Source organism: Rattus norvegicus, chromosome 20 (assembly GCF_036323735.1).
Source record: "Rattus norvegicus strain BN/NHsdMcwi chromosome 20, GRCr8, whole genome shotgun sequence".
NCBI lineage: Eukaryota > Metazoa > Chordata > Mammalia > Rodentia > Muridae > Rattus > Rattus norvegicus.
Window position 1 is genome coordinate 6921133 of NC_086038.1, and position 21671 is coordinate 6942803.

Genomic DNA, 21671 nt, shown 5'->3' on the forward strand with positions numbered 1-21671 from the left:
CATGTTGAGGGGGAGGCCATCCAAGTGGCCTGTGGCATTCAATTCTGAACACACAGAAGCCAGTCCCTGTGCTCCAGCTTCTGTTATCAGGACAATCCCTATGACGGCCTGACCTGGGTTTGTCAAAGAAGGAACTTCACTGATAGGAGTGAACTGCTTTGTGATTGAGCATGGAGTGCTGGAAACCGCCAACAGTCTGGTTTGGGGGTTTTAAGGAGGCCTGACTGCTGGGTTGGAGGGGCCTGAGTAGAAACCGACTAGGGGATGAGTGTGCTTTGTGGAGGAGGATGGGGATTAGGTTTGGAATGTGCTAGAAGGTTGAGTTGAGACCAACTGAAGGGTCAGCTATTGGATCTCTGAGGAGGCGGCAGCCGATGGGGGTGGGGCTCTGCCCTGAAGGGCAACAGTAGGGCCCTCTCTAGTTGCCGCACACAGGCAAGGAACCGTCTCCTTTTTAATAGTTTATAAGAAACGATGGGACAAGAGAGTTAAAATTTCTGCCCACCCTGCAGCCCCTAGTCCACTCACCCTCCCCAAGCCTGGGCAAAGAGAGGGATAAAGATCTTTCCAGATCTTTCTTAGGCACGGGGCCCTCTGTGGTTACACACCCAAAGTGTTTTCACCCAGGGGAAAAGATACCAGGCCTTCGGAAAGGTAAGAGTCAGCCCCTAGATACAGGGTCCCTGCAAACCCTCTCGCCATCCCCTTATCTTTGCTTTATTTAGGGAGGGTCTCACGTAGCACAGGCTAGCCTTGAATTCTCTAGGTAGCTGAGGATGACCTTAACTTCTGATCCTCCTGCCTCCTCACTGCAGGGGTAGCAGGCATACACTTCCATACCAGTTTTCATGGTGCTAGGAATTGAACCTAAGGCTTTGCACAGGCTAGGCAAACACTCTACCCAGTGCCCCAGCCCCAGCCTGCGCCTCTGCTGCCTTATAGTAAGTTCTTTCAGAGGGTTTTTGTTGTTGTTGTTGTTGTTTTTGTTTTTTCCCAGAGCTGGGGACCGAACCCAGGGCCTTGCGCTTGCTAGGCAAGCGCTCTACCACTGAGCTAAATCCCCAACCCTTATAGTAAGTTCTTAAAAATATACTGTCCCGGACTTTAATCCCAGTGCTCGGGATGCAGAGGCAGGCAGATCTCTGAGTTCGAGGCCAGCCTGGTCTACAGAGTGAGTTTCAAGAGAGTCAGGGCTACACAGAGAGACCATGTCGAAAACCAAATATATATGAGTTTATAGCAAGACCTTTTAGGATCAATTCGGTTTGTTCAATGGGAGGAATAAGAAATCTGCTTAGCCAGCCTAAGGCCACCACGGACCCCAGGGAGTGGGATGAAGTCATGAAGAGGCCCTCTAGGAGGGATCAAGGCCTAGACCCGGCATGGCTCATGAATAGAGCAGGATGTAAGGAGGGGTGAGGTGTATGGACCAATCCAGTCCAGTCATTTTACTGGCCCGTGATTTCCTGATAACCGGATGTCTTTTGTATCAGATCCTGTTTGAAGTTTTAAGGGTATTAACTCACCCAGACTTTACAGCTCCTTCTAAGGGGGAAACTATTATTACCTCCCTTTATACAAAGAAGGAAACAGTCACAGGACACTTACGCAGCCTGAGGTCACACAAACTACGTGGGGAGTTCACCCTGAGCCTCATCTGTCCAGAGTGGATGCTGGAATGACTTAAACCATGTCACCACTTGGCAGAGTGGACTTCGGGGTTAACAGTGGGTCTCGGGGACAGAGTTTTTACAGACCTGATTCACTGAGGGGATGGACTGGAAAACATATTGGGCGGAGGCATGGTGGTACAGGCCTTTAATCCTGGTGCACCAGAGGTAGAGGCAGGCAGATCTCTGTGAGTTCAAGGCTAGCCTGGACTGCAGCGTGAGGTCCAGGACAGCCAGGGCTATATTGGTCTCAAAGCAAAACCAAAAATAAAGAAAAATTCATAAAAAATATTTTTTTTTAAAAAAAGAAAGTACTTAGGGGAGAACATTTACCAGACAGAGGATGGGTAACCAAGGTGTTGACCTGTTATCAGAAACTCAGTGGGAGTCTAGACCGAAGTCCCCATGTACCACTAACACCAAGCCCCGCTCAGTTCATTGCCGTGTTGATGGATACCCTGGGGTTGTAAGCAGTGTTACAGGGAGCAGGGCTGTCTGGTGTCTGCCATGCCCAGGATGGGTGCAAGCCCTTAGAGTCAAGAGTAGCCTGTGGTGGGCTCTCCTGTGCCATGCTCTAGGAGTCTCTGAAGTGACTACAGTTTAATCCCCAGACACACACAGGAGTCGGGTGAGTGTGTATGATGTGTGTGAGGTGTGTATGATGCATGCATGTGAGATTATGTGTGTGTGATATATGTGAGATATATGCATGTGAGGTGTACGTGATGTGTATGTGTGAGATTATGTGTGTGTGATATATGTATGTACATGCATCTGAGATATTTGTGTGTGATGTGTGTGTGTAAGATTATGTGTGTGATGTGAATGTGTAAAATTATGTGTATATGGTGTGTGTGATATATGTGTGTGTCATATGTGTGTGTGATATATGTATGTCCACGCATGTGAGATATGTGTGTAGGATGTGTGTGTGATGTGTATGTGAGATGTGTGTATGTGTAAGATTATGTGTGTGTGGTGTGTGTGTGTGAGATATATGTGTGTGTTATGTGTGTGTGATATATGTATGTATGTGCATGTGAGATATGTATGTGTGTGTGAGGTGTGTATGTCTGTGTGTATGTGATGTGAGATATTGTGTGCGCATGTGAGAGATGCATATATGTGTATGTGTGTATATGTGTCTTCTGAAACATGTGAAGGCCGGAGGAGAACCTCGGTGTTACACTCAAGAAACATCACACCTCCATTGAGTCAGTCTCTTGGCCTGGAACTGGCCATCGAGGCTAGACTGACTGGCTAGGGAGCCCCAGAAGACCTCCTACCTCTGCCTCTGTCTCTTCAGTGCCAGAATCTCAAGCGTAGGCGCAGACACACGAACACACATGTGTATACATGCATGTGCACACGCAGCACACAGCACGTACATGCCAGCATGCCCTGCGTTCTCAAGACATCTTTTTAAAAGAGGATGCATTTATTTTGATTTTTATGTGTAGGGGAGTTTTGCTTGCATCTATGTCTGTGTGCCGAGTGCTTTTCTTCCTTCCTCCCCCTCCTCCTTCTTCCCCCTCTCCCTCCCCCTCCTCCTCTCCCCCTCCCTCTTCCTTGAAACCTTCCTTCCATTATTCTCAGCCTCTTTGCCCTCTCCAACAGGAAAGGCCCAGCAGTGATTTTATCTAGAATTAAGCGTCCCGTGGTAAATATAACCCCTGACTCCGCTCACTGTGCCCTTTAATGAAGACGCTGTGTGTCACTGTATATCGATTTAAGGATCTCTGTCTTGTTTTTGTCTCACTCTATAGACAAGGCTTGCCTGGAACTCATGGTGAGTCTCCTGCCTCAGTCTCCGGGACCAGGTTTATCTCTAAGGCTCTTAAGGTTTTTACTCCTGTGAAGGAGCTTCTCTTTCCACTGCATTTCCTGATGGGTCAGTGCTGACTTAGAAGGGTCGGAGGGTTTTTCCCTGCTGGTCTTGTTCTCGGGGATTCAGCACACATCCGTTGTAGATGAAAAACTATGTTCATTTTCTCGTACTTTATACGGGACCAACTCGTGTATATAAGTGGAGATCTGTCGCTTTTTGAAATTATTTGTATTATGTTCACTGTGTGTGTGTGTGTGCTCGGGTGCACAAGTGCCACGTCAAACATGGGTCAGAGGACAGCCTTTAGGAGTTGCTTCTCTCCTGCCACCAGGTGGGTCCCAGGCCATGTCCTTGCAGGGCTTGGGCTTCTAACCCTGACTAGAAGCGTCAGGAGATGAGGACATGGCAGATGCACAGAAAAGCTGGGATGTTGTGGGCGGAGCTTCTGATGGAGACACTGTAGCATCCTGGGAGCTCAGCGTGTTTACTATAGACAGCAGTACACAGAGGTAGGGCATTACACACAGATAAACCAGCAGATACAATTTATACCCAGCTGGACAAGGGGGCAGGGTTATTATACACCACTGGGGCAGGTTCAGCTAATCTTGGTAGGAGCAGTCTCTCTCTGCAGGGGAGCAACCTGCAGGCTGCAAATATCTTGGGGAGAAAGCTATGGTGGGTCCTTTCGCCACACACTATCAACATCCACACAGAGACTAAAGGAAGGCTCTGCCATTCTCACGAGGCCAAGGAATAGATAGGGTCTTTGACATGGCAGTGGCCATATCAAGAGCACGGTGACTTGGTCCTTCATTTTCTTAGGGTTTCCTATGCTCCCAAGGTCCTGGGTATCATACTCCGTTCATTAGGCAGGAAGCCCCTTTACATGCCGATCCATTCTGCTGGTGTCCTGTCTTTTTTTTTTTTTTTCCTTTAAAAATTCTTTTAGCCCAGCCACACTTCTTCCAAAGCTGTTTCCCTTCGGAGCTTCTCTGACGAGAGACTTCTCTGCCTCATCCCTGGGGAACTGGTGACCCAGTCTCCTTCAGTCAGTGCAAAGCCCTTAGCACCCTGCCTGGTCCTCATCGGAGATGACATCACCATTTATTTGAGGAGAGGCAGTCTCCATGACAACCAGTGGGGTTCCAGCGTTTCTGATGTGGCCAGAAGTGGGACGCAGTTTCGCAGAGCTGAATTTCCTGTATTTTGGAAATAACTCTTTATAGGATATTTTAAGTTCCATTCATTCATTCCTTTATCGTGTCTATGTGTGTGGGTGTGTTTTGGGGGCACATGGCACATCTGTGGGGGGTCAGAGGACAACTTTCAGGAGTCTGTTCTTCCTTCCCATGTGTTGGTCCCAGGGATCAAACTCAGATCTTCAGGCTTAAAAGCAAGTGCTTCTTGCCAGTCCCAAAAATAATTTCTATCTCTTCTCAAAGGAAAAAGATTTGGTGGTCAGGCAGCCCCACCTCTTTCAGCTGCTACTACAGAAAGACGCCTCCCCCAAAAGACTTTATGGTAGCCCTTTCCCCCTCTGCCTATCCTTGCCGTCCCTATCTTTCTCATGCTTTCTTTTCTTGAGATGGGGAGTCTCAGGTAGGCCAGGCTGACCCTTCATGTAGCCAAGGTTGACCTCAAACTCATGTTCCTCCTGTCTGCACCTCCCAAGGACAGGGACCACAGGTATGTCTCCCCATGTCTGACTCTCCATGGTGTCCTTCTAAGAGAGGAAGTGTCTCCTGGGTTCTAGAAAGGCACAGAGTGAGGCCAGCGCCTCCAGTCAGAACTTCCTAAGGGAGCCAGCAGTGTGAGTGGGAGTTAGGCAGGGAAAGACAGGCTGGGCAGGACCAGAGGCCTCCAGCAAGGATGTGGGAGGACAGGATGACAAGGTGGACAAACCAGTGTGTCTGGATGATGGACAACACAGGTCACCTGATGTCACGGTTTCAGAGAGGGGAACTTCAGTTCATGAAGGTTTCTCAAGTGGGAAAGATGAGGAAAGGGAGCAATGGATTCTGGGAAAAAGCCCAAGTAGAACTGCCGGCCATGCTGCTGGTGGCCATGCCAGTGTCCCCTGCATTACTGAAATACATTATGTGGACTGAGTTGACCTGTGACTGACATCATGGATCAAAACCCACAGTAAGAAAGATTTGGGCTGGAGGGAGGATGACTCGGTGGGTAAAGGTGAGCCTGAGGTCTACCTCCAGGATGATAGGATAGACCATTCTCACAGGCTCTGCCTTGTGACCTCCTTCCCTCCCCCAACATAGCAGAAAGACATTGGCGTTCTGACCCAGTTCCACCAAAGAGGAAGAACGAGAAAGGAAAGTCTGTCAGGGTGCAACTCACCTGTGACTCCGAGATTGGAGTTAGGAACCTATTGGAGATAGGGAGTTTGAGGCTAGCCTTTGCTACACAGTTCATTTGAAACCTGCTTGGGCTACTGGAGACTGTCTCAAAACAAAATCAAAAGATTGCTTAACTGTGGCAATATAGGCTATATCCACCCGCACACTTCTGTTGTGGTAAATATTATTTGGGGGTCTCTACCCTGCCTAGGTCATTTAGTCCCCAAATAAAGGACACAGAACTTTTTTTTTTCTTTTTCTTTTTTTTTTTCGGAGCTGGGACTGAACCCAGGGCCTTGCGCTTGCTAGGCAAGCGCTCTACCGCTGAGCTAAATCCCCAACCCCAGGACACAGAACTTTTATATCTGTAATAAGCCTTAAGGCAGGAGAGCTGGGCAGATATCAACCCTCTGTGCCAGTTTGTTTCCCTCTCTGTCTGCAGTCCCGAGGTATCACCTGCCATGTTCCACCTGGGCTGCTCCTACTCCAGCTGGTCCGCACAGCCATGTGTTCAGGATCCACCTTTCCCATGGTGACTTCTTCCTTCCCCCTCCTCTGCTTCATCCGCTCTCCTCAGAGCCCAAGCCCCGCCCACCTCTCTTCCGCCCAGCTGTAGGCGTCTTTATTCAACCAACAGTTTTAAATTAAGGAGTAAGGTTTGCCCCACAAAAGCTGGCCTATGTGAGCATTCACTCCTCTTGAGGTAACTAAACCTGCGGATACAATATTCAGCCTTACAATACATAGCCACGGACCAAACCTCAACACTCTTCCTCTCTCTGAGCCACACAGTACAGAAGGCTGCCCAGGGCCAAGGCGCTGGCTCTTTTAGCCCAAGTCCCAGCTTATCTCACTCAGAGAAGCTGTCTGTCTGCCCCAAAGTCCAGAAGCAGAAAAACTCATTTCTCTTCTTAAAATAACAAAAGAAACCACCAACAAGACCTTTGGCCTTATTGATACATAGTTTACTTATCATGCAGATCACCCTACTTGAAGTTTATTTAAAGTTTACCCAGGGTTTGTTCAGTTGTACAACAAGCGCTACAGTTTCAGAACGCCTTACCCACAAAGGAACCTTACTCCTTAGTTGTGGCCTCCGTTCCCCAGAAGTCACCGATCAGTCTCTCCAGATGAACACATTTAACATGATACAATGTTTCACATTTAATACACAGGCGATGCATACACCAGTTTGCACCTGGCTTCTTTCCCAGCGCCGTCTTATCAAGGCTCACCAGGATATAGCATGAATAGTTGGTGTTCTGTTCCATGGCGGAACAGTATTCTACTGGGTGGACTTACCACATTTATTCATTTATTCTCTCGATGATGAATGGGTGGTTTTTACTGTGGGCTATCGTGAATAGTGCTTTTGTGAGCATTCCTGTTCCTTTAAAAAATGGGTAGGGGAGGGGGTAGCCATCTCTCCAGCTCTAGATGGCTCAGTGGTTAAGAGCACTGACTGCTCTTCCACAGGTCCCGAGTTCAATTCCCAGCAACCACATGGGGGCTCACAACTCATCTGTAATGGGATCTGATGCCCTCTTCTAGTGTGTCTGAAGACAGCGATAGTGTACTCATATACATAAAATAAATACATCTTTTTTTTTCCTTTTCTTTTTTTCGGAGCTGGGGACCGAACCAGGGCCTTGCACTTCCTAGGCAAGCGCTCTACCACTGAGCTAAATCCCCAACCCCAAATAAATCTTTTTTTAAAATGCTTTTTTTTAACGTGGAAAAATTACAGGACAGTGTCCTCATGTCCTCATTTAGCCGCAGCAGCATTGACCCAGGGTGTGTCAACTCAGCTCCCCAATTGCTTTGTTACTGTAGAAGGCTTTCTTTTTTTAAATTTTTAATGTATTTTTTAAAAGATTTATTTATTTATTAATTATAAGTACATCATCAAAAGAGGGCATCAGGTCTCATTACATGATGGTTGTGAGCCACCATGTGGTTGCTGGGAATTGAACTCAGGACCTCTGGAAGAGCAGTTGGTGCTCTTAACCACTGAGCCATCTCTCCAGCTCTAGAAGCCTTTAAAAAAAATTAGGGCTGGAGATGTGGCTCAGTTGGTAGGCTGCCTGTCTGAAGGTGAGTTTGATGCCTGACACTAGGTAAAGCGGGCACTCGGTTCTTGCCGCCCCTTAGTCTGCTCTCCAAAAGGTAGCGGCAGAACTGAGGATCTCCCAGGGAGGAATTCAGATGAGCGGCCCAGCTTTGCCCACCGAGAACAGGAGCTAAGAAATTGTGGGCAGTCAGAGTGGCTCACTCCGGGAGCTCCTTCCTTTCCAGTGGCCTTTCTGGGTGGGGTTCAGCAAGGAGGGAAAAGACTTCAGATGAGGGTCCATCTGCATCCCCCTCCACTCTGGTTCTGGATGTCATCTGGCCAGAGTGCTACCTTTCTGGATCAGTTGACCTGCGGTAGAATGGGAGAGACATGAGTCTCCCCGTTGGCACAGAGCCCTCTTGGAGTCAGCGGTGCCCAATCTCCAGAGCCTTCCAAAGCCCAGGAGACTGTTAGGAGAGCTGTGTTGACTGGGGGCAACAGAAGAGGGCTCGTGCCTCTACAACTCGTTTTCTAGTTCCCCTAAGGTCTGCATGTGGCATTCTCTCTAGACCCCAAGCCCCCCAGTCCCAAGAGTCAACAAACCATCAAGGTACACATAGGTGTTGCCCTGTGTCGTGTCCATGTCTGAATTCCGTCTAGTCAGAAGGGGAAACAGACATACCCCTTCCCTCTGAGGTAGGACCCTGGGGGGGGGGGGTGACACATACCTTGTTAGCTCTCATCTATAGATCAGAACTTAGTCACATTGCCTCACCTGGTAGCAAAAGATGCTGGGAAACACAGGCTTGCTCTCGGGCAGGAAGCCTGGTTTTGCTCCGACAAGGTGTCCAACTGGAAAGGTTCACGGCTGAAGGGGCACCGAGAGGCAACTCACAGGTGTCCTGTCACACACACAACCCAACAACATGTGAGAGGTATCCACAGCGCTGGCTTCATCCTGAGGTGACTCACTCACACAGAAGGATGTGATTTCTACGAGGAACACAATCTCCAAAGACAACACAGAGAGAAGTGCGTGTGTGTGTGTGTGTGTGTGTGTGTGTGTGTGTGTGTGTGTGTAGGTTGATGGCCCTGAGGTATTTATTGAGTGAGTCTCTAGAGAACTTTCTAGACATATATATTCCCTCTGTTAGTTCAACATGACCTGTAAGACTTCTCCACTCTTTTGCAGATGAATGCCGGGAGAACGTGCCTGGATTCTTGGGGAGAGGTGCACAGGGGTGCGGAGACACCCAGAATGAGTGTCCAAAGCAAGAAAGGGGTCTGTGACAGACGTCTAGAAAACCGGGCTATGAGCTCATTCCCACAGCCCCTAACCTAAGACTATCAGAGTCCCATTTGGTTGTTTTGGGGACCGGATCTCACTATGTAGCCTAGGCTGGCCTAAAAATCACTAGGTAACCCAGGCTGCCCTCTAACTCATGGCCATCATGCTGCATCGGTTTCTTGAGTCGGGGGCAATGGGTGTGAACCACCAGATGGTAATACTTCAGAATAAGTTGTTTTTTTTAATTCTAAGGGTTTTAAAAAATTAAGTGTGTGTGTGTACACGTGTGTGCTGCTAATAACATTTCTGCTAACGTAGGATGTATGACTTAGAGCATGTGTTCACTTACTTAAGTACTTACCTACCCACTTATCCACTCATCCACCCACCTACCCACAAACTTACCCACTCATCCACCCCCCACCCCCCACCCACCACCCACAACCTTACACACCCACAACCTTACACACCCACTTATCCACTCATCCACAACCTTACCCATCCACCCACAACCTTACCCACCCATCCACCTACCACCCCACTTATCCATCTGCCCAGCCGCCCACTTAATCGTCCACACATCTACCCACCTTCAACTTTATCCTGGGCTGGAACTTGTATCTGCACAAGCAGACAAATGGCGCCTGGTCTGGTGTTTGTGTGTGAGGGGCTCCCCATCAGTGCATACGTGTGCAGGTGCACATGCATTTGTGTGCGCCTGGGGTCAGGAGTCAACCACCGATGTCTTTCTTCAAGAGCCACGGCCTGTTTTGTTTGTGTGTTTGTTTTGTATCTCACAGAGAGCTGGGGCCCGCTCTGGTTAGTAGACCACAAGCATCAGGATGGCTCCCCCTCCCCCGCACTGGGGTTGCGAGAGCTCACGGGTACATTCAGCTTTTGCATGGGTTCTGGGGGTCTAAACTCGGATCTCATGTCTTCCTGGCAAGCATTTTTACCCCTTGAGCAATCCTCCCTGCGTCCGGCCTAGTATTCTTGACCTAGACTCTCAGAACTATGCATTTCCAGGAATTTTGAGGGGTTTCCTGCTTAAGGTGAGGCCAGGCAGTCTCACGGGGTTCAACCCCCATCCGGCTTCAATCCTTCACAGCTTTGCGTTCAGTCGTTTTATACAATCAATTTTCACTTTAGATTTGCCTGGCACAAAGCCTTCTCTGACTGAAAACTGGCCGCACAGAGTGTCCCCACGGGTTTCCGTGAGCGACAGGGTAGCTTTAAGGCAGTCTCTGCAGTGCGCGGTGCGTAAACCGGGATCTCTGCCCTTAGAGCCTGACTGTCGCTGTGACGATAAACAAGACTCAAGGTGGGAAAGCCTGTTTGGGTGAACTACTTTCATTAAGATAAGATAATAGCGGTTATTATTAGAATGTGGTTAGGTAGTCAAGCTAGACAGACCCAGGGGAAAACACGCCTGGGAATTCAGCCTGCAATTGGGAAGCCAGACGGGAGCCTAAGGCGTGCAGGTTCCTCGGTCAGGGATTCTGAGCCTTGCCGGGGCTTCCCTGGGAAATCTGCTCACTCCTGCCTCCCAGAAGCCGCCTCACCTCAGCTTCCCCTGAGCAGTCATCTCAATATAGGGGAGAGCGGGCTGGCCAACTGTGATTGGCTAAGCTGGAGGCTGTTGCTAGGTTACCAGTCCACAGAGACTAGGTGAGTGTGTATGTGCGCTCAGCCCCATCCTCCTTCCCTGATTCGTCCCACACAGCAGGCCTAATTCTTGCACATCCAAGAACCGGATCCAGTCATTTACGGGGGATCGGAGTGGGGGTGGGGGTTGGGGGTGTCGGCCTGCAGTGCCCCTTCTCCACTGTGTGGGGGAAGGGAAGACAGGCATCTCAAATTTAACTCTTTGAGTCATCTTGAATAACTATTTGTCTCTTTGGGCCTCAGTGTCCCTTTTTGATTTCTGGAGATCACTAATTTATCCATCATCTGTGGATGCGTTCAGTTAATTAAGCGTCTGCCAGGATTCCAGACACTGTGTCGAACACTAAGGGTTAGTAAGGCCTCTTTGCTCTTGGGGGGAAAGGGGTAAATTATTTCCAATTTAATCAAATAACATACACCGGCGTCAAATTATCTCTTTTCTTCCCCTTCGGTGATCGCTCCAGCCCCCGATTTTTTTTTTTTCAAATGCAGCCACTAGCCATCTCCCATAGAAGAGGCATGTTACCAGATTGACCCTGTCATTCCCGAGACCACGGGTACACCCTCTCCGCCATGTTTCTGCTATGTCCATGTATTTTGTATCTTATTTTAAACTTATGTATTTTCATGTGTGTGGGTGTTTTGCCTGCACGTCCGTCTGCGCGCCACATACGGGATGTGCTCATGAGGGCCAGAAGAGGGCGCCAGATCCCCCAGAACTGGCGTTGCAGATGGTTGCGAGCCACCCTGTGGGTGCTGGATATCAAATCAGGGTGGAGGTCAGCGAACAACTTCTGTGGATTAGTTCTCTCCACCCTGTGGTTCCCAGGGATAGAACCCAGGCTCCCGCGCAAGCGCCTTTACCTGCTGAGCCTCCACGTTGGACTCGGTTTCTTTATTTTATAGACGGTGGGTGGAGCCAGTGCTGCCCCAGACGGCTGGTGTGACCCTGGGATTGGAAGCAAATCTGCCTGGCTTTGCAGTACAGATCTGAGGTCACAGAGGATGAAACACCCCGAGTAGCTGAAAGTTAGAGCTGTGGCTTCACCCTGCCCTTCACAGACACCTCATCTCGGCCCTCATTTCCCGCTGAACTTCCTTGTGCTGGAGGCTTTTGAAGCCTGCCTGAGTCGGCCACACCAGTCAATACAATTGATTCTTGCTGGTTACAGACTTCCCCTCCAGCAATCTCATCACTCGGGAGACACAGGGAGGAGGCTCGGGGGTTGAAGGTCATTATTTGGCAATATAGTAAGTATTTGGCCAGCCTGGGATATATACAGGGGGCCGTATACCATAATTGAACGTGTTTCCTGTCTGTGTGTGACCTCATGGACAGGCTTTCACTGCAGAGTCAAGCAGCAACTTCTGTTCTCTCAGTGTTGGCAGGACAAGCACGACCCGCCGTGGTCCTAGAGACAGGCTGGGTGGAAGGATGTCAGCCCTGAAGAATTCCCAGTCTATCTGGAAGGTTCCTTTGCGGATACAGCATCATAATGGGCTATTGAGGAGAGAGGAGGCTTCATAGACAAGCATGGGCACACACGCACACACACACACACACATAAACACACACGCACACACATACACACACACACACACACACGAACTGCCGCCTGTACAGGAAGCAGCTGGTAGAGACTGGGTCGGGGCAACTCACCTGGGGTTCCCTGACCAGGATACAGTGAGCCCAAGATACTACTTTCATTTATTATATCTAAGTACACTGTCGCTGTCTTCAGACACAGCAGAAGAGGGCATCAGATCTCATTACAGATGGTCGTGAGCCACCATGTGGTTGCTGGGAATTGAACTCAGGACCTCTGGAAGAGCAGTCAGTGCTCTAACCACTGATCCATCTCTCCAGCCCAAGATACTACTTTCAAACCCCACGTTGCTGCGGTTGGAACCATGACTGAAGGAACCTGGCAGCCTGGAAATTGTCACTACTTGTCAGGACAAAACTACTTGATAAAAATAATGTAGAAAGAAAGCCTTATTTTAGCTCAGTTTGAGGGTGCCATCCATTGTGACAGGGACGTCACACTGGCAGGAGCTTGAGACGGCTGGTAAGGACTCAGAGAGAGAGATCAAGGCTGGTAGCCACCTCCCTTTCTCCCCTGTAGGCAGTCCAGGACTCCAGCCCAGGCAATGGTGCTGTCCACTTTCAGACTGAGTATTCTGAGTATTCTCTTCCTTAACTCTGTCTAGAATTTCCCTGACAGACATGCCCAGAGGTTTGTCTCCCAGGTGACTCTAGGTTGTGTTCAGTTGACAATAGTCACAGAGGCCTTTGAATGGGAGAAAGTGCTAGAAAATCAGACATGTAGAGAAGTGAAGGTTCCAAACCCAGCATATTCTCTCTCTCTCTCTCTCTCTCTCTCTCTCTCTCTCTCTCTCTCTCTGAGGCACGGTCTTCCATGCCTGAGGAACTCTCTGTGTAGACCTATAAAGTAACTTTTACTCACCTGAAGTCGTCTTATTACATCCATCTGCTAACCTAGGCCGAGTCCTGGAAGCTTCCAGCCTCTATACAATCTAATGTAGGCCTAGAATGTTTTCAGCCTCTGATACTCGCTGACGAATGGGTTCACCCTTTCTACCTCTTTCTGAACTCTGGCTGGCTGATTCAACTCAGCTGTTCCGGCTCCAGCTCTTCTTCAAGCTGACTGATTCAGTCTGGCTTCTCTCGGGTTCTCACTGAATTGCTCTGCTTGGCCTCATACTAACTCTGGCAGTCTGTTCTAATCTTCTGGCCCCCTTCTCATTCTCTGGCTTGTTCTCTTTCTGCAACCATCTGTGTAAGATTCCTCTCCTTTTCTCTCTCTGTGATCTCTTAAATTGTCTCTCTTTTTTTTTTTTAAGATTTATTCATTTATTATATATAAGTACACTGTAGCTGTCCTCAGACACACCAGAAGAGGGCATCGGATCTCTTTACAGATGGTTGTGAGCCACCATGTGGTTGCTGGGAATTGAACTCAGAACCTCTGGAAGAGTAGTCGGGTGCTCTTAACCGCTGAGCCATCTCTCCAGCCCTCTCTTTCTGATCCCGTGAGAGTTGGGCAGGTCCTATTCTGTCAACTCTTTCTCTGATTCGGCACTTTGTCTGCCACTCAATTAGACATCACTTTCAAACATGGCTGCTTCCTTCTGTAAACTCACTTTACCTTCATTGTCTGGGGTTAAAAGTGGGTACTAAGGTTATGTCTGTATTGTACCCAGAGGGATTAAAGGTGCGTGCTAGGGGTTGGGGATTTAGCTCAGTGGTAGAGCGCTTGCCTAGCAAGCGCAAGGCCCTGGGTTCGGTCCCCAGCTCCGAAAAAAAGAAAAGAAAAAAAAAAAAAGGTGCGTGCTAAGGGCTTACACCACAACTAGAAACAGTTTTTTTTTCCAGTAAACAATGGAATCCCAGGGTTCACAGTATGATCAAATATCCTGCAAAATTGACCGGATTCAATTTGAATTCGAACCAACCCTCCTACCTTTATCTCCTGAGCTCTGGGATGACCAATACGAACCATTACACCTGCTAATGGTTGTCTCCACTAAAGGACATTTCTTTGACTTGGTTACTTATCCATCTCTCCTCCCCATCACCAAAACACTGGGAGGAGAGTTAGGGAGGAGGGAGAGACAGTGAGGAACCCTGAGGACAGACACATAGGACCTGGGGACAGACACACAAACCCCGAGGATGGACACACAAGGACCCCAAGGACAGACACACAGACCACAAGGATAGACACACAGAGACCCCGAAAACAGACACACAAAGAAACCAGGAGGGAAGCAAAAAGACGCAGAGAGACAGACGACCTTTCGGTTTGTGCCTGCTTTAAGCATCAGGGAAGAATTTTAAGCCAACACCCCCGGGCTGAGAGAAACCAATCGGCCTCCCTCTGGCTGTGTGTGTCTGGGTGGTACACAGCTGATTTCCAGACCGAACCATTTTCAGATGCACGGGCCCTGCAAATATCAGTACTATTTCTACTCTCTCCCCTCCCTGCCAACTGGGAATAGATCCTGTTCTAAAGCTCAAGTTAAAACAAGCACTTGAGGCTTTACTCACGCCGACCTTTGACCTCGAATGCCCACTTCTAGTGGTTTGCCCCACAGAAAAAAGTCCGGGACACGGGCAGAGAATTTAGCATAGATGTTTCTTCTGGTGTATATATATTTTTAGTTCATCTATCTGTGTGTTATGTTTGAGTGTTTGCCTGCAGTGTATGTAGGCCTGTGTACCAAGTGCATGTGGCACCCACAGAGGCCAGAAGAGGGCGTTGGGTGCCCTGGAACTGGAGTTACGATTGTTTAATGTTGGGAATTGAAGCTGGATCCTGTGTAAGAGCAGCCAGTGCTCTTAACCACTGAGCCATCTCTCCGGCCCCTTGGAGTGTGTGCATGCTTGTATGTGCCTGTGTGTGCTTGCATGCATGTATGTATGTGTATGTCTGTGCATGCATGTGCATGTGGTGGTTTGAATGAAAATGTCCCCCAAAGGCTCCAGAGATTGAATACGTGTCCCAGGTGGTTGAGCTCTGTGTAGGTTCAGGAGGCAGAGCCTTGCTGGAAGAGTCACTCATACATCATACTCGTTGGTGTGTGTACATGCCCCGGTGGAGGTCAGAGGGCAGCCTGTAGGACTCAGTTCTCCCCTAGCTCTCGGGTCAGGAGGTTGGAACTCAAGCCCTCAGGCTTGGCAGCGAGTGACTTAACCCACTGAGCCACCTCACAGGCCTTCGAAGGCTGCCCATCTTTGTCTCCTCCCCTTCCTCCTCCTTGTTTCAAGACAGGGTTTCTCTGTGTAGCCCTAGCTGCATTGGAACTTGCTTTGTAGACCAGGTTGGCTGAGTAGGAGGGCTGCAGAGATGGCTCAGCAGTTAAGAGCACCGGTTGCTCTTCCAGAGGTCCCGAGTTCAATTCCCAGCAACCACATGGTGGCTCAGAACCATCTGTAATGGAATCCGACGCCCTCTTCTGGTCTGCAGGTGTACATGCAGATAGAGCCTTTTAAAAAGGGCAGGCCAGACGTTAATTTCTGGATAGAGGAATTTTGACTTTTTTTTTGTTTGTTTCTTTGCATTTAAGGCAGGCTCTATGTAGCCCAGGCTATCCTCAAACTCCTGATTCCTCCTGCATGTACCTCCCAAGTCCTGGGGCCACAGTAGACTTGTGCCTCCATGCCTGTTTGTATTGGATTTGTTTGGGGTTTCTCACATGAGTAGGTGTGCTTCCTGTGACGGAAACACATTTCCTGAATCATCCCCAGGCGCCGCCAGTGACTTTCCAGACCTGGTAGAACAGGCTGAAGCAGGCTGAGGGCGGGTCAATGACCTCGGGTAGCCTGCTAAGAACTTAAAAAAAAAAAAAAAAGTCTGGAGAGACTGCTCAGCAGTTATGAGTACTGGCTGCTCCTCCAGTTGACCTAGATGGACTCCCAGAGTCCACTAGGGCTCACAACCACCCGTAACTCCAGTTCCAGGGCGTCCATCACCGCTCTGACCTGGGAATCAGCAAAGGCATGGCGGCGCGAGTAGCTTGTGCCGTGGCATGTGTACATGGACAATGTTTTTAAACAGCTCCTCTGAGGGCACACATCTGTCATCCCAGCACTAGGAAACTGGCTGAAGGGAGATCAGGAGTCCAAGGTCGTCCTTGGCTACATAGTGAGTCTGAGGCCAGACTACGTTACAGGAAAACTATTCCCACCCTTGTAAATCTGTCTTCCCCGAGACCGAGACCGAGACCGGAGACCTTGGTGGCCTCTTGCCAGGTTGTTTTATAAAGATTTATTTATTTACATGAGTACATTGTCGCTGTCTTCAGACACACCAGAAGGGGGCATCAGATCCCATTACAGATAGTGGTAAGCCACCGTGTGGTTGCTGGGATTTGAACTCGGGACCTCTGGAAGAGCAGCCAGTGCTCTAACCACTGAGCCATCTCTCCAGCCTGCCAGGTTGTTTTCTAACCTGACAGCTGGTTGCCACCCTCCCTAGAGGGAAGACACGACTGTTCATGCCTACACACGGGAAGGCTGACATTGCCAAGTTTCCTACTCCCAAGAAGGGGTACAATCAATCCACGTTCACAGCAAAGTCTGGGGTCCCTACCGTGTCCTGCAACTATGATCTGGGCGGGGGTGAGGGAATGGCTTGGAGTCAGAAAGCGAAACACCAGCAAACCAACACTGCCTGACTGTGTGACCTCAGGCAAGGCGCTTTTCGCTGCCTCAGTTTCTCTATCTGCACAACGGCACTCCAGCGTTCGCAGTCTCTGGGGTTAGACCAGTGACATATAATCTGTGAACTATAAAATGCAATAGGATAAGCTGTCCTTTGGTCTCTACATTGATGAGTTTGGGCAAATCGGTTACCTTCTCTGTGTGTCTGATGGAGATCCATTGCCAGGCACTAGAATGCAAGCTGGTAAGGCTCAGCCCTTCCCACCCACCCACAGATCTGGTTGATAAGCTTTCTGACAGAGATACTTATGCAACCTCCTCTCCGCTGCCTCCCACGACAGGGAGCTCAGGGCTATACAAGTCCCTGATGCATATGCATGACTTTAAACAGACGTTTCCAAATGAGATGTTGTTTAAGGACTGGCTCCGCAGTTCAGTGATCAAGTGCGCAATTTATGCAAACGTGTGCAAAAGCCCAGAGTTCAATCCCCGGCACCAAGAGAAAACAGTATTTGTGGGACTGGAGAGGTGACTTAGTGGTTAAGGGCATTTGCTGCTCTTACAGAGGATTTAAGTTCAGTTCCTACTGGCCATGTAATACAGCTCCCAGCTGCCTTTAACTCCAGCTCCCGGGGATCCTACAACCCAGTTTAACTTCTGTGGTCACACATATACATGAATAAAAATGTTAAAATCTGGGGCTGGAGGGTGGTTCAGTGGTTAGAGCACTGACTGCTCTCCCAGAGGTCCTGAGTTCAAATCCCTGAGTTCAAATGGTGGCTCACAACCATCTGTAATGGGGTCTGATGCCCTCTTCTGGTGAAGACAGCAACAGTGTACTCACATACATAAAATAAATAATAAATATTTTTTTAAAAATGTAAAAATCTGGTTATGAGAGCACAGTTACTGCTAAATTAGCAGATTCCTTCCCAGCACGTGTGCAGTCCTGGGTTCTCCCCTTGGCATAGCATAAACCAAGCATGGTGTCACTCCTGAGGAGACTGTAGAATTGGGAGTTCAAGATCATCCTTGGCTACACAATGTGGGTGAAGTCTGCCAAAGGTATGTGGCCTCTAAGCAGGTGCCCTTGTCACTTGGTAAAAGGCTTCCAATCTCATCTGCATTTGTGTGGGAATCTCATATGGGTCTCTCATGAGCACAGCCTGGTAGAAGACCTCAGGTAGGGGTTGGGGATTTAGCTCAGTGGTAGAGCTACTGAGCGCAAGGCCCTGGGTTCGGTCCCCAGCTCCGAAAAAAAGAACAAAAAAAAAAAAAAAAAAAAAAAAAAAGACCTCAGGTGTGGGGAAGCTGGAGGAGCCGTTTTGCAGGGAGAAAATATCTTTTCAGTCACTGAAAATTTCTATTGGGTGGCGGTACATGGTCAAGAAGCAGGACACCCGAGTTCCATGCGGATGCCGGCGTCTCCAAGCTATAGGGCATCTGAGACTTCCTCATTTGTGGTCTTGCTCTGTTCTGTTCCTGAGGCCCCAGGCTTCTGGGTTGGAGACCTCCTCGCTGAGAACTGTTGGGTGAAATGGCTGACGTCAGTGAGCCCAGGGCCCCTCCCGCGTGGTCCCGCACTGTCGCTGAGGGTGCGTCTCCCCTCTGCTCCCTCCACAGAGGAGTACCTCAGAGTGCTGAATATGGGTCTGGCCGAGGTGAAGAAGTTCTTCCTAGGACCTCTGTCTCCGTCCTGCAAGATGGTACAAATGATGCGACAGTTTTTGTACGACGTGCTCCCCGAGGACTCCTACAAGGCCGCCACCGGGAAGCTCCACGTGAGCCTCACCCGGGTCACGGACGGAGAGAACGTCGTGGTTTCGGAGTACCGGTCCAAGGAGGAGCTCATTGAGGTAAGACACTGGTTGGGGCGCCACCTCCTGGGGAAACAGGGGCAGCACGGTCCGACCTCCTGTCTTCGTCGCTCCTGTCTGGGGAGGAGGTCCCCAGCCTCCTGTCTTCGTCACTTTTCTGATTTGCCTGGTCCTTCCCTTCCCTTCCCTTCCTGCCTGTGTCTCTGCCAGGAACAGTTCTACAAGAAGAGACTCGATTAGTCTACTAAGTGGTCCAGTAGATTACCAAGGACCCAACAAGGGATCAGGGTGGGAAGCAAGTTCCAGACAGTTCCCCAGGCCAGTGCCCTTACTTTAAATGTAAGGAATGGAGAATTGGTAGGGGTCAGGGGTCATTAGCACCCACCCTAGTACCTGTAGCATCTCAGCCCTGTGTCTCCCCAGGGCCTGTAGCATCTTGCTCTGTCTCTCCCCAGGCTCTGTATTGTAGCTGCTTTGTTCCTGTCTACTGTGGCTTCATACCCCCAACATATCGGGGCGAGGTGAGTGGCTTAGGTGAGCTGCGACCCTGGGGCACCTTAAGGCAGGGAACATCGACCACTCAGAGTTCCTACCTTTTTAAGGGGCACCTCCTCCGGTTGGTCCAAGTCCCTCTCTAGACCCACCAACCCCGTACTGAACCCAGCAAGTCACCAAGGCTCGCCAGGTGCTCCCAGAAGTCAGTGTGCAGAATACAGACCCCAGAACCCAGGGCCCTGAGACCCTGACTGAGGAGACCTTCGGGGCTATCAGGGCCAGGCTTTCGTGTGCTCATGAGTAAACTCAGATAATTGGGACTTTGCTTTAACAGATCCGGGCTGGCCAAGATTCTGCATCTCTGGCTTAAGGTACCCATGACCAGTCTCCTGTGACCGGTCTGGATAGGGGGGGAGGAGGGATGTAACCAAGTGGTCCAGATATTTTATGGCAGCCCTAGGATACAGAATCTGTGTACTGGCTAGCTCTTATTCAGTTCATAAGTAAGGAAACCAACAGAAGTCCCAGCCCCCACTCCAAAGAAAAGGGGGTGGAGGTTGGTGTACCGTGGGTGAGGTTGCAGAAGCGGGGATGGTTTCTTAAGTCATTCAGTAGAGGTACCCCATAGGTGATATCAACAAGGTTCGTGAGGGAGAACAGTCCAGGGCCAGAGCCTTAGACTTGGAGTCCCGACGCCATTATAGATGCAAGTGACCATGCCCACGCCACCTACCATCTATCTCGGGGGACCTCAGCCTCGAGGCTTGTCGGTCGCAAAGGGGGGGGGCTCTGCTCTCCCATGGCCCCAGCTCCTCCGAGCCTTTTCTGACTGAGCGTCTCTCGTCCCTGAAGAGATACATCGACGGCGGCTTCACAAGCATGCAGCCCTGCGCCTTCTGGACAGACTCCATCACCATCTCCACCTTCAGCAGCCAGCAGGACATCTGTCCGAGGGACTGCCCCGCCATCTTCCATGACTTCCGAATGTTTAACTTCTCCTTCCAGTTCTCCTTGGAGAATATCACGCGCATGACGCATGCGCTGTTCCCCCCGGACCTGGTGGTGAGAGACAGGGCCCGCAGGGTGGGATCCAGAACAGATGGGGACCCTCCTTTTGTGCCTCTCCCCTCAAAATGTCCAGGGTTTTGCTGTGCTTAAAGGACCGCTAAAAAAAAAACCCCAGCAGGCTACAGATGTCATTCAATTGGTAGAGTGCTTGCCTAGCGTGCATGAAGCCCGGGGTTCTATTCCCCAGCACCGCACAAACTGAGGACAGTGGAATATTGTAGTCCCAGTACTGGGGAGGTGGAGGCAGGAGGATCAGGAGTTCAAGGTCACCCTTAGCTGGATGGGGAAGTTTGAGGTTAGCTCGGGTTACATGCTATCCGGTCTCCAAACAAAATCCCACAGGTTGAGAACATGAGGCTGTGGTGGTTACAGCTACACAAAGAGTAGGGCTGGAGTTTGAATCAAAACACCAAGCTCTGTCCTTCTTAAGACCCAGACGTGCGGTCTCTGGTTCCCCCAGAGACATCCCACCAACTCCCACAGTAGAGGTTGGTGATGCTCTGGGAACAGACGACCGACACACTGATACGCCCACCCCTACCATGTTAGCAGTTGCTTCCCGCTCTCCTGGGCAGACAGTGAGGGGGTGGGGTATAGCCCGGGGCTTGCTGACATGGTCCTGGGTAGGAGGGACTAGAGGAGTGTCTACTTATAGAGCGGCTATGGTGGGACACTGGCCCTCTTGGTGGCTGCAGCCTCGTTTGTTTTCCTGTGTCACCATCTAGATCCTGCAGGAATATTACTACCGGGGATACGATGATGCCGTCTCATACCTGCGGAGGCTGAGTGAGTAACTGGAGCCTGGGGAAGGGAGGGCAAGGTGTGTGGAAGGGGTGGGAATAGAAGTCTGGGTAGAGGACAGGGTCCCAAAGCTGTAGCCAAGAAAGCTGGACAGAAGAACAGCCCAAGACAGACCACTGTGGCTGTGAGTTGAAAAAATATATGTATATATCATATATTTAGTATCATATATTTTAGTCTTTTGAGACAGGGTTTCTCTGTGCAGCCATGGCCATCCTAGAACTCACCTTGTAGAGCAAGCTGGCCTGGAACTCAAGAGATCCACCTGCCTCCGCCTCCCAAGTGCTGGGACTAAAGGCGTGTGCCACCGCTGACCAGCTGAGAATATTTCTAAAAGTGTATTTATAAAATTAAAAACAGAGAGGTTGGCGCTGGAGTTCAGTAGGTAGAGCGCTTGCCTGGCGTGCATAAAGCCCTGGGTCACTCTTCAACGCCCCATCAGACA

At 49.9% G+C, this 21671-nt stretch overlaps 1 protein-coding gene and 2 long non-coding RNA genes across 3 annotated transcripts in view; 1 reads left to right on the forward strand and 2 right to left on the reverse strand.

The window, feature by feature from the left end:
- Pnpla1 (patatin-like phospholipase domain containing 1) overlaps window positions 1-21671 on the forward strand; it is a 34162-nt gene that overhangs the window by 1444 nt on the left and 11047 nt on the right. The window contains exons 2-5 of the mRNA NM_001191841.2: window positions 18669-18901; window positions 19318-19383; window positions 20210-20419; window positions 21151-21211. Coding sequence (NP_001178770.1) covers window positions 18669-18901; window positions 19318-19383; window positions 20210-20419; window positions 21151-21211 — 570 coding nt within the window. The remainder of the gene's footprint in view (window positions 1-18668; window positions 18902-19317; window positions 19384-20209; window positions 20420-21150; window positions 21212-21671) is intronic.
- On the reverse strand, window positions 6831-12318 carry LOC120098863 (uncharacterized). Its single transcript, XR_005497526.2, has 3 exons — window positions 9784-12318; window positions 8681-8807; window positions 6831-8274 (listed from the first exon to the last, which is right to left on the reverse strand). It is a non-coding gene; the product is annotated as an uncharacterized LOC120098863 (long non-coding RNA).
- LOC120098864 (uncharacterized) lies at window positions 15313-20227 on the reverse strand. The gene is made up of 4 exons (XR_005497527.2): window positions 20091-20227; window positions 18838-19418; window positions 18677-18741; window positions 15313-18570 (listed from the first exon to the last, which is right to left on the reverse strand). It is a non-coding gene; the product is annotated as an uncharacterized LOC120098864 (long non-coding RNA).